At 40.2% G+C, this 13,272-nt stretch overlaps 2 protein-coding genes across 3 annotated transcripts in view; one reads left to right on the plus strand and one right to left on the minus strand.

Moving 5' to 3' along the window:
- LOC128702658 (probable ATP-dependent RNA helicase DDX10) overlaps positions 1 to 13,272 on the plus strand; it is a 554,230-nt gene that overhangs the window by 112,463 nt on the left and 428,495 nt on the right. The window lies entirely within an intron of this gene.
- LOC128702656 (junctional adhesion molecule-like) overlaps positions 1 to 13,272 on the minus strand; it is a 144,289-nt gene that overhangs the window by 53,103 nt on the left and 77,914 nt on the right. Inside the window, exon 2 of one of the 2 annotated variants that reach the window (XM_053797001.2) lies at positions 1,326 to 1,851. The exons of the other annotated variant lie outside the window; for it this stretch is intronic. Within the exon in view, the coding sequence (XP_053652976.1) occupies positions 1,326 to 1,377 (52 nt within the window). The 5' untranslated portion in view covers positions 1,378 to 1,851. The remainder of the gene's footprint in view (positions 1 to 1,325; positions 1,852 to 13,272) is intronic. 2 annotated transcript variants of the gene reach the window in all.

The raw sequence follows: 13,272 nt of genomic DNA on the forward strand, positions 1-13,272 counted from the left end.
AGCTCCAGTGACGGGTCATCAAAGACCCGCGTGATGAAACACTTGTCCTGTTTCCTGACAAACGTTACCTAACCTTACCTTACCTTACCTTACCTTACCTAACCTAACCTAACCTAACCTAACCTAACCTAACCTAACCTTACCTTACCTTACCTTACCTTACCTTACCTTACCTTACCTTACCTAACCTAACCTAACCTAACCTAACCTAACCTAACCTAACCTAACCTAACCTAACCTTACCTTACCTTACCTTACCTAACCTAACCTTACGTAACCTAACGTAACTTGTATAATACTAACAAGTTGTTGAATAAGACACATTAACAAAACTTGGGTATCTTTGTTGCCGATATCTTTAATAGTGTTGCAAATATATCTTATTCTTTAAATAATACGTTATTTATCAATTTTTCCACAGTCCACTATCACACGCTGACGGTAGTCAGTCATCAGCTATGTTCAGAAATCTGACTATCAGTTTGAACAGTTGTTTAGAAAGACGCAAGAGCAAGTTCTATACCATTTTGAGCAGTATACTTTGCTAAAACTGAGAAATGAACCTAAGATGATAGTTTCTTCGGTTATGCTAGAAATATAACGTGTTTACTAGATATATTTTGATATTCCCGTCCCTGACGCTTAAATATTGTTGAACGACTTAGTTCAAGGAACTGAACTGCCCTCCCCATCTTTGGAGAATAATAACAGTCAAATCATTGAACAAACTGTTGAAAATTGCAGATGATGCAGTAATACTGCTTAAGAACATAAGAATGATGGAACACTACAGCAAGCCTACCTGCCCATACTAAGGCAGGTTAATCTCAAACCCAAACCCTCTTTACAAAATGATTTGCCAAACTCATTCTCGAGTCTACACTGAAATCTTTGCCTGTTTGCCTTTTATATAATCTAAGATAATGTTTTCTTAAATATGATTAATATATCATACAGTAAACTAAGGAGACTTTTAGTGCCAGTTTCTTACATTAAAAGAACAATCTAAAACCAAATTAACATTTCAATTGGTTTGGGATATAATGACACGTTACGTTAAGAATGCCAAATTACTTTTTGAAGTTACTTTTTAATTAATTACTATTATTTTTGTAATTATTATTATTATTATTATTATTATTATTATTATTATTATTATTATTGTTGTTAATGTTATTATAACAAACTGCAAAGTCGTAAAAGTTATTTTCTTTACAATTTTTTTTTAACATTTTTAGACAAAGTTGATCTCTCACCAGACAAGACAGTGCCATAGTATCTCTCAACAAACAATTAAAACACAGCATAATACAAGCGCAACTTACCCGTGATAAGCAAGACGGTCACCAGTAGCAGCTGCCAAAATTCTTTCTCCATGCTTGCCTCTCTCTTTTAGATAATTTTGTTTGATTATTTTTCTTCTGTTATTTACCAGCTTGCGAGATTCTTATCTTGGGTTAAAGTATATTTGAGTTACGTTTAAAATTTATTGGTAAAATATTGCATTTTAGTTTCAGAGCTATTCTTTTTGTATGGGCCATTTGGAACTTTGGAGGTGTTTCCTTCTCAGAATAACAGAATGCACAGAGAAGACAAGGCCACGATAGCTTTCTCTAACTAGATATCCATTCATTCAGAGAAGTGTTAGTTCGGCAGCACTAACAGTGTAGAACACAGGCTGTAGTCTCAGCTGGTCTTTACATGTCCCCAGAGTGGTGTGTCACATGTGTACACAGGAGTAACTGAAGCAACTGGGCAGGAGTCGAGGACTGGATGCTATGACTGGTAGTTGCCCGGCTTCCTCCTGTTAGCCAAAGCTCAGAGCTCATCACCTGGATAAGAGTCTTCATTCTGAAAGTGATAAATGAAATATTAATATCAGGGAGTATCCCACTACGTAAAATAAATGATGTAAATACGTGAGTGACAAAACAAGTTTATATTGTGACAACGCTTTTCTCTACATAGTGAAATTTCCCAATAAAAGGCTTGCTTCGAAATTAAACAGGTTAAAAATGTTACTGTATATCAGCCAATTTATATATATATATATATATATATATATATATATATATATATATATATATATATATATATATATATATATATATATATATATATAAACACTGATCGAACCTATGAACCTTGGAACAAGGTACGCAGTGCTTTACCATTCTCACCACACTGGACCAATACCTTGGCGTGCAGCTTGCGCTAGACGTTGATCCAAGGCAGCCAGCTTTCAGGGAGAAGGCTTACAGCTTTTCATCTCATCCCCTGCATGCATCAGCCTTACTAGAGATTTTAACAATGCAAGGAATTCGCAAGAGCAGGCGAAATATACACAAACACTGATCTCTGGCTGAAAGAACTCGAACCTTAGAACAAGGTACGCAGTGCTATACCAATCTACCCACTCTGGACAATACCTTGGCGTGTAGGTTGCGCTAGACGTTGATCCAAGGCAACCAGCTTTCAGGGAGAAGGCTTACAGCTTTTCAGCTCATCCCCTGCATGCATCAGCCTTAATAGATATTTTAACAATGCAAGGAATTCGCAAGAGCAGGCGAAATATACACAAACACTGATCTCTGGCCGAAGGAGACTCGAACCTACGAACCTTGGAACAAGGTACGCAGTGCTTTACCATTCTCACCACACCGGACCAGAGATCAGTGTTTGTGTATATTTCGCCTGCTCTTGCGAATTCCTTGCATTGTTAAAATATCTATTAAGGCTGATGCATGCAGGGGATGAGCTGAAAAGCTCATCCCCTGTTTTTCAATTCAGTTTAGAGGTTCACAGAAGGCAGTGGAAGATGAAATAATCTTGTCGGTATTGTATATCGATAAGATGACTTTGTTGACGTTATTTACTAAATAAATACCAGAGACGGTGGAAGAAATTTTTCCTGACGCCTAAAATACCTCCACCACTGGCCCAGCATTTCTCCAGCTACACCTCTATTATTTTTTTTAGCCTCCAGGAAAACCCTGTCTATGCAGGAGATTGATGGTATTGCAGACATCCACTTACTTCCCCGTCAGGTATTTACCCTGAGCGTCTTAGGGAACACGCACTTCACCTCCACCAACTCTCCACTCATGAATACTGGACTTTAGCTGTGCTCTCTTCGATCCCAGCTGCATAGCTCTTACCCTTCTTACCCTTCAAGGAAGGTGTTTTGATGCTACTGAAGATCTGTTAATGCAAGGAATTAGAGGCACTCCCTTTATTCGGATGAAATCTAATTATCTCCCACTTTTAATGCGCTGTATAGCCCCTGTGAGCTTAGTGCTTCCCCATAATGTAATAATTTTACATTTTCGGTAGTTGGTTTCTTAATATTACTGTAATGGAGAAAATCTAAATCCGTAGGGGTAATCAAACGCCTAGGAAACAGAAGGCAGTCAGGTTTAAACCAAGGAAGGGAAGAGCACCTTCAATTTATTGAATCAAGAGCCCTTCACCAGCATCAAGACTCCTCTTGGACCTTTTTAAAATTAAAGATGCATTCAAACATTTGTCAAATTAGATATGCACCCAGGGTGCTTGTAGACCCTACAACATCATATTGTACAAGTTACTTCAGTTATTTAGCAGGGTCAAACCATGCCCCTGCAAGGGGCAGGTTCTTCTAGACGCTGACTAGCGACCTAATCCTCCTCCTCCTTCAAGTCTCATTTAGATGCTGGAGAACCTCGCGTCCCTTCGAGCCCAGAAACGCAATCACGGCACTATTCTCCCTCGTGCATCGGCCCATCCTTTTAAGAAACGTCAGCATTTCAATTTGGTCGAAGACCATCGGATGTGTGACGTTAACGCCAGAATCAAACAGTGATTATTCGCTCTGCTACTCTCCATTGTTTTTGCTTCAAAATTTTTATCGCCTTAGCTATTAGTGAATTCGGTGGCAAATGGCATAAATCCTTTCAACAAGAGATAGACGTCTTTCAGATGGAGGTACAGTAGAAGTCCTTCAGCTGGAGGTACAGTAGAAGTCCTTCAGCTGGAGGTACAGTAGAAGTCCTTCAGCTGGAGGTACAGTAGAAGTCCTTCAGCTGGAGGTACAGTAGAAGTCCTTCAGCTGGAGGTACACTAGAAGTCCTTCAGCTGGAGGTACAGTAGAAGTCCTTCAGCTGGAGGTACAGTAAAAGTCCTTCAGCTGGAGGTACAGTAGAAGTCCTTCAGTTGCAGGTACAGTAGAAGTCCTTCAGCTGGAGGTACAGTAAAAGTCCTTCAGCTGGAGGTACAGTAGAAGTCCTTCACCTGGAGGTACAGTAAAAGTCCTTCAGCTGGAGGTACAGTAAAAGTCCTTCAGCTGGAGGTACAGTAAAAGTCCTTCATGTCTCAGAATTCTCATTCTGAATCACAACTCAAGACTAATTTACACGACAGCAAAGCAAATAAAATCACAAAATCTTTTCTAGGCTCTGGGTCTAAAGACTCCGTGGCTTCGAAGCTGCGAACTTCCTGGTTGATGGTTCACGGTTTTTGATTCCTAATTCCTTGTTCCTGGTTCCTGGCTGTTCCTGGTTCTTGACATTCAAGTCAGCGCTTCTGGGAAGGCTGCTAAAAGGAATTTAGCGATGCAGTTAGTTGCGTCCTTTGGATTTTTTGGCATTTTAAAAGAAGTGAATTGGGTTGGACTCAGAAGAATTTAGAGCTTTGGTAAATATGAATTTAATGTAGAAAGAATAAGAGAGAGGGAGAGAGAGAGAGGGTGAGAGAGACTAGTGTTATTTAGTTGCTATGTTATGTGAGTTGGCTGTGTTGATTAATCTTGCAAAAATTTTATGTAAGAGATAATTTAATTGAAGTAAGACTTTTTCTACTCTGTAAAAATAAAAGATCAGAAAGACATATAAGGACGAGATTACACCTCGCGGTCAACTTACAACACCTGACCTTATTGTGATGATATAAGTAGGTAGTCAAAGGCCTGTCAAACACAACTTATATTCTACCCAACCTTTAAGATTTTAACTTGTCTAATGTATCTCAAATTCTCCACAAATTACTCTTTAAGTTTATTGTTAAGATTATTATTAAAGTAAGACGAAGGTAAGGTTTCTTAAGAAAATTACCTTTCAGTGTTTAAAGGGCAAATTACATGTAGTTCATTTCGAGGAGAGAATAACTATCTTAAGATTGAACTCTAAACCGCTGAATATTTTATGTTTCCCATCTCCTTTAGTTATTATCTTGTGTCTCTTCACTTTACCCTCTGAGTCCTGACTTCCCCTCAGAGCTTGTGAGCCTTTGATCCTTCCTGGCCGCACTCAGGCAGCGGCATCCCCTCTCTCTCTCCCTTAATGGCTTAAAAACACTATCTCACTCTCCCTTAATGGCTGTAACACCCTATCGCACTTTTTCCTACAAGCTGTAGCACCCTCTGGCACTCTCTTAATGGCTAAAGCACCCTTCTGGCCCTTCCCTAATGGTTGTAACACCCTATTGCCCTCTCTTAATGGCTGTAACACCTCTTACCCTCCCTTAATGACTGTGGCTCCATATCCCTCTGTTCCTTAATGACTGTGGCACTATCTCACTCTCTCTTAACGTCTGACACACTCTCTTAGCCTCTCTCACTACAGAAGCATTCTTTCTTACTCTTACTAAGAAACACTTTCTCACCTTCACTAACAGCCACTCGTTCTCATCTACGCTAATAGAGACCCTCTTTCTCACCTTCGCTCATTCGCACAGACGCTCTCATATTCTCTCATCAAAGATACTCTTACTGAGATAGATACTCTAACAGAGATAAGCTCACCCCTTGCTTACAAAGACACGTCTCACTCTCACTAAGATAGGAACTTTCATTCACTTTTACTAACCGAAGCAGTTTCTCTACCCTTCACTAATGAAAGCATTTTCTTCCCCTATCTCTCTCTCTCTCTCTCTCTCTCTCTCTCTCTCTCTCTATCTATCTATCTATCTATACACACACACACACACACACACACACACACACACACACACACACACACACACACACACACACACACACACACACACACACACACACACACAGTAAACTCTCCTCTCTCTCTTTAACGTTCACATTTTTTTTCCACTTTTTTCTTTCATATTTTCGTGGCCAGTTTTTCCTAACAATTAACAATGGAAAAGAAAGCATCGCTTGGTGCTGAACTCAGTCGACTGTCACTGTGGACAGTCAGCTGGTTCCTGTGGACAGTCGACTGTCACTGTGGACAGTCAACTGGTTCCTGTGGACAGTCGACTGTCATTGTGGACAGTCAACTGGTTCCTGTGGACAGTCAACTGGTTCCTGTGGACAGTCGACTGTCACTGTGGACAGTCGACTGTCACTGTGGACAGTCGACTGTCAACTGGTTCCTGTGGACAGTCGACTGTCATTGTGGACACTGGATAGTCTGTTGTCATTATGAATAATCAACTGTCTCTGTGGACAGTCACTGTCTCTGCGCTGGGAAGATACAGGAAAACATTTGAGATCGAAGGGTTGAAGCCTAGGTCACTGACTGACCAGTGCAAGAAATCTCACTGCTGAAGCAACGAAGAGATACAGGTAATGGAAGACGAGTTCAGCAAAGAGGACTGTTAAAACAGTATAATATTACCATCGAGACATATGGTTAGGTAAGGTCCGTCAGGGTCATAAGACGTGGGTCTTATGATGACCCGCCGTTGGAGCTTTTGGTCATCTGATCAAAGCCTTCCACTGGCTTACCGATCCACCCTTTCAAAAGTATGGTCATTTCTAACCATTTTGTGGTGTATTGAGACATATGCCGACTACCTTACATTGAAGCTGCGCTTCAGATCTGCAGCCAATCAGATTAGCCGAACGACTACGAGAGGAAGCCAACATATAATGTATGCTTAATAATAACCCACATGGAAACAGAAACTCAGAAGATTAATTAATATGTATATATCGACCCCCTTCTGGGATCCTCTTCGGCTGAAGAGGATCCCTGAAGAAGGTCGAACTACACAGATCAGTTGATCTATTACTGAATATTGACAAGTGTTCATTACGCTTTGGTTAGTCATAGATAGAATGTATATGAAAAAAGAAGCTCCAGGTAATTTTTTAGGCCGAATTGAAGAAAATTAATAAGATTTTAACGCCAGAGGAGGTCTTCGATGCATTAACTGCAAAGGAGTTAATGAGAGTCCAGTTACCAGCGAACTTGCTGTGTGAAGTGGGGAAACTTTAATATTTTTCGTGTTTTTTCACGTTTCTTGGAATATTTTCAAGCATTTTTGGGAATTTTTTTTTTTTTTTTGCACTAATATTTTAGATATTACTAGTTAAAAGCTTCAATTTAGAGAATGGCTTCAAGCATATGTAGCAGACATGTTTTTTAAGTAGGCAACATTTCACCCTAGATCGAAACGTCATTCATTTGGAACTTTATCTCATACTTATGAAAGAGCCAATTCAGGAAAAAGACTAGAACTATTAAAGGAGTTTAAAGTCACGGTTGTAGCATCATTCTAAGAAGAATTCAATCTAAAAGAGTAGAAGAAATAAGGGAATGAAGTCAGCACGCCATTAAGACTACTTTACGGAAAGCCTTCCAGCCGAAGACTTCGACATTTAAAGTATAGTTAAAGGTGGAGCCTCCTGTTGAACCAGCTTAAACCTCCAAACTCGTCTCGGCAATACTAAAAAAACTCTCGTTTTTATGATAATAGCAATAATAATTATAATAATATTAGTAATAAGAATATTATTAATTATAAAATACTAACAATACCATTATTATTATTGTTGTTATTGTGTTTGTGGTGCCAACAACACACTGAGTATAGATTGGTAGGTTGGTTAATGGGATTCGAAGCCTTTCGACTACGTCAGGGTTATTAAGGCTGCTCGTAACCGTGTGGCCATCAGACAAGAATCTTAATACCCAGAATAGGAGTCTAGGTAACCTCGGCATATATACCTTGACAAAACCTCATACACCTCACAGTGTATATATATATCCTGTGATATACATTATTTACTGTATAAAAAACTTGTGTAAGGAACTTGAATGTAAACTTGCTACTTTGGTTTCATAAAGTTGTTTTTGGTAATTTGTTTGAATAATGCGGAGATTTATGGGAACGCAGAAGGGAAACTGTAATGGGTTTGATGGATCATTACCTTCATGAGCTCTGCAAATGTTGAAAATATTGGTAAAAGCTTCGTAATGTAGGCTTACAAGGGGAGGGTGTCTTTATGCTGCTGGGCAGGAGCTCTTGATCAAAGTAATTGAAGCTTCTCTTCAAGAAAAAACATGAAAGTAAAGACACGTGTGCAACATCTGGAAATCTTTAATGTAGACTTTTCGCCGTCCAGTGGCTTTATCAATACAAATTCTAGGACATAATTGGAAGACTGTAGAAAGATGACGCCTGTATAACCGCCAGTCTTCTTGCCTTTGCTCCAGATTCTCCTCCACCACGATGCTGTGAACACTAACTCCAAGGCCGAGGGACTGATTACCTCATCTTTTGTATATATTTCTACAGTCTTCGAATTATGTCCTAGAATTTGTATTGATAAAGCCACTGGATGGCGAAACGTCTACATTAAAGATTTGCAGATGTTGCACATGTGTCTTTACTTTCATAGTGTCGGTATTTTATACCTTTCTTGCACAAGAAAAAACATAACGACGTTTCACTCCGTTCTGAGCGAAATGTCGTCATTGAGTTTCCCTTATATGGAGTTTTGGTGTAGTGTGACTTTATATTATTACGTGAAGCTTTAAATCTTGGTGCGTCCTTCGGTACACGTAGTATTGTAAGCTCGATCCTCTGGTCGCTTCCTCAATGCACGAGAGAGCAGATCTCATACCAGCATTAACTATATTGAAGAAGAAGCGAAACTTAGGCCTAACTTCTCCCAGATTCTGAAGTTACACACAGGAGAAACTATAACATAAAGTTGGCTAAGTATTCACGCAGAATAGCCAAGAGAATCTGCAGAATGGACAAGGAGATTTACAGAAGAGACAGGATTTGCAGAATAGACGAGATCTGTAGATTAGGTAGGATGCTGTGTGTAACTGGTGGATATATTTTATAAACTCAGGCTACTGTGAAATTGCAGAAGATTTTTAAACCTGTAACGAAATGAAGTTTTTTTTTTCTCATATATAGTATTATTAAAAACCTTGGAAGCAAACTATGAGGAATTATTTCTCACTTACAAAATGTAGTCTCAAAAGCAATTGCTTAAGAAATATTTCTCATGTTTTCACATGTACCATTTTTTTTTTACCAGGCTTACGCACATATGGTATATATCCATATATACCCACATATGAGTGATATACCATGAGGCTCGGGGAATGACCACTTCATAAACCTACTGTGTGAGCGAAACATTTCGGAATATAGATACATAACTGCTGTACATGTGACTTATCAACCAAGTAGGTAGTGACTCCAGTTCTCTCATACATAATCTTTCCGTCCTTGTATTAGGAATAACTATGTTATTTGTCGAGTTTTAATGAGGGAAAAAATCATAGATTTAGACATATTTATAACTATCAAAGAACAAATTAGCACAATATCCTGACTGGAACAATACACAGATAACTGGTATATAGGTGAGAGAGGGTTACGACGACGTTTCGGTCCGACTTGGGCCATTTGCAAGGTCACACTTCTTAAATGGTCCAGGTAGGACCGAAATGTCGTCGTAACCTCCCCTCTCCTGTGTGCGGGTTATTTGTGCATTGTTATTATTGATAAAAGTATATCCTTGGTTGAGGTATAATGCATCCGAGAAGTAGTAAAGGATAACTTTATTAGCACGATGTTTCGCCCATATCAGTTACCTTATGAAACAATTTCCCTTTCGCTCATATATTCTTCTCGCTCCTCCTTGGGGAAGTGGAACAGAATTCTTCCTCCGTAAGCCATGCGTGTCGTAAGAGGCGGCTAAAACGCCGGAGCAAGGTGCTAGCAACCCCTTCTCCTGTATAAATTACTTATGTATAAATTACTCCTATATAAATTACTCCTATATAAATTACTCCTGTATAAAATGCTAAAAAGAAAAAAACGAAAGTTTTTCTTTTTAGGTCGTCCTGCCTCGGTGGGAGACGGTCGGTGCGTTGAAAAAAAAAAAACATCGTGTAACTTATAGAATTTACTTGATAACTAGTCATGTGGGTGAAACTGCTTAGTAGTTCTTGATAAATGAGACACTTTTGCAACATTTGGGTATGTTTATTCTGGAAACGTTTCGCCACACAGTGGCTTCTCCAGTCCAGTGCAGAATAAGGTGGAATAAGAGGAGTAGTTTGAGGTAATCAGTCCCTCAGCCTTGAGTCGATGTGTTCAGTCCATCAATCTTGACAAAAAAAATTACCAATTCTTCTTTTATGTTGTAAGTAACTTTTCACCAAAGTGTTTCCTTGAAAGACAAGAAAAATTCATTGGTTATTAGCTGGTTAATTAAATTCCGGACCTCCTCTGAATACACATCTCGAACGAATTAGATTCTTCAGTGATTCTTGCTATTTTTCAACATGTTAAAAAAATCATTTGCCTTTTTAGACCAATTGATTTCTGACTATCGAGGACTTTCATGTTTGTTCAAGAACGCCGTCTATGGTAGTCATTGTTCTGTAAAATTAAATGTTTGTTTTCAATTTACATCTGAACGTTCGGAGTTTTGAGAGTCTAACTTCTTAGATCCGTCTGGGGAAAAAAATGTTTTTGCTGGCGATGTGTCTGAATGGTTGTGAATCTGTTTCACGCTGTGGAAATGGAGGATCGATCCTCACTGCTTCAGTTTCTCCCTGCTTCATTTTTTCCCTGCTTCAGTTTCTCCCTGCTTCAAATTTTCCCTGCTTCAATTTTTCCCTGCTTCAGTTTCTCCCTGCTTCAGTTTCTCCCTGCTCCATTTTTTCCCTGGTTCAGTTTCTCCCTGCTTCAGTTTCTCCCTGCTTCAGTTTCTCCCTGCTTCAATTTTTCCCTGCTTCAATTTTTCCCTGCTTCAGTTTCTCCCTGCCTCAGTTTCTCCCTGCTTCAGTTTCTCCCTGCTTCAGTTTCTCCCTGCTTCAGTTTCTCCCTGCCTCAGTTTCTCCCTGCTTCAGTTTCTCCCTGCTTCAGTTTCCCCCTGCTTCAGTTTCTCCCTGCTTCAATTTTTCCCTGCTTCATTTTCTCCCTGCTTCAGTTTCTCCCTGCTTCAGTTTCTCCCTGCTCCATTTTTTCCCTGATTCAATTTCTCACTGCTTCAGTTTCTCCCTGCTTCAATTTTTCCCTTCTTCAGTTTCTCCCTGCTTCAGTTTCTCCCTGCTTCAGTTTCTCCCTGCTTCAATTTTTCCCTGCTTCAGTTTCTCCCTGCTTCAGTTTCTCCCTGCTTCAGTTTCTCCCTGCTTCAGCTTCTCCCTGCTTCAATTTTTCCCTGCTTCAGTTTCTCCCTGCCTCAGTTTCTCCCTGCTTCAGTTTCTCCCTGCTTCAGCTTCTCCCTGCTTCAATTTTTCCCTGCTTCAGTTTCTCCCTGCTTCAGTTTCTCCCTGCTTCAGTTTCTCCCTGTTTTTTAACTTCTATATTTTGAAGCAATCCTGGGGATGATTGCTCTAGTTATCATTCCTAGCAGTATGATGCGTAAGACGGACGGGAGAATGATGGTAGGAGGGGAGGGAGAGAGTGATAATAAATGGAGTGAAGATGGTAGGGAGAGGAATGAGATGGAAGGAATGTGAGAATGGGAAGAGATAGTGGGGAGAGGGGTGTGTGAGTGAGAAGACAGTGGGGAGAAAGGTGTGTGTGGAACAGAGTGAGGAGGGAAATAAAAGATGGGAAGTGGGAAGAATGAGGAGGGAGGGGAAAGAGGGTTAACACATGAGTGGTAAGATTTGTACACAAGTAAAGTGAAGATGTGTGTCTGACGAAGAGAGGTGAGGGGAAAGAGTTGTTGAGTGGGAGTGGAGAAGAGGGAGAGAGGAGAGTGAGAAAGAGGGAAGAGCAAAAAGGAGGGGAGGAGGCGAGAAGGACAGAGTGAATGAGAGGAAAAAAGAGAAAGCTGAGAGGGAATAGAGTGGGAGCGAGGAGAGAGAGAGAGAGAGAGTGAGCAGTACTCAAGATCAACCTACAAAATATGATACCACTACGATCTTTAAATTTGCCCAAACCAATACCTCAATATTATAGGTTCGACATCTTGCGTCTATCACTTTCAAAATGTGAGCTGGCAACCCCCACAACTACCCATCACGTGATTGGACGAGAAACGCAGCCCCACAGCCAGTCGAAACGATTTGCTCATTATTGCAGAAATGCATTTGGCCGCAGCGAGCAAACACGACTACGAAGACGGGGGAAATTGACAGGAATGACTGTCAACACCAAGAATTATGTTTACGATTAAGTGAATCCTGACAATAGACTTTGCCAGACTTGTCAAACAGCATTTTGAGTCGATATAATTGGTGGAATTTATCATTGCTTAATGAATCCAGGTATCATCGTAGCCCCCCCCCTACCACGGAGGATATATATACACTTTGATGTGGTTTATGTCTTTCATTGTGTGTACATCGAGGTGTGTCAGTGTATATACACTGTGAGGTGTATGTCTCTCAGTGTGTATACACTCTGAGGTGCCTGTCTCTCAGTGTATATACACTGTGAGGTATATGTCTCTCAGTGTGTATACACTGTGAGGTGCCTGTCTCTCAGTGTATTTACACTGTGAGGTGTATGTCTCTCAGTGTGTATACACTGTGAGGTGCCTGTCTCTCAGTGTATTTACACTGTGAGGTGTATGTCTCTCAGTGTGTATACACTGTGAGGTGCCTGTCTCTCAGTGTATTTACACTGTGAGGTGTATGTCTCTCAGTGTGTATACACTGTGAGGTGCTTGTCTCTCAGTGTATTTACACTGTGAGGTGTATGTCTCTCAGTGTGTATACACTGTGAGGTGCCTGTCTCTCAGTGTATTTACACTGTGAGGTGTATGTCTCTCAGTGTGTATACACTGTGAGGTGCCTGTCTCTCAGTGTATATACACTGTGAGGTATATGTCTCTCAGTGTGTATACACTGTGAGGTGCCTGTCTCTCAGTGTATATACACTGTGAGGTATATGTCTCTCAGTGTGTATACACTGTGAGGTGCCTGTCTCTCAGTGTATATACACTGTGAGGTATATGTCTCTCAGTGTGTATACACTGTGAGGTGCCTGTCTCTCAGTGTATTTACACTGTGAGGTGTATGTCTCTCAGTGTGTATACACTGTGTGTATGTCTCTCAGTATATACACACC

The sequence above is a fragment of the Cherax quadricarinatus genome, chromosome 79 (assembly GCF_038502225.1).
Source record: "Cherax quadricarinatus isolate ZL_2023a chromosome 79, ASM3850222v1, whole genome shotgun sequence".
Lineage (NCBI taxonomy): Eukaryota > Metazoa > Arthropoda > Malacostraca > Decapoda > Parastacidae > Cherax > Cherax quadricarinatus.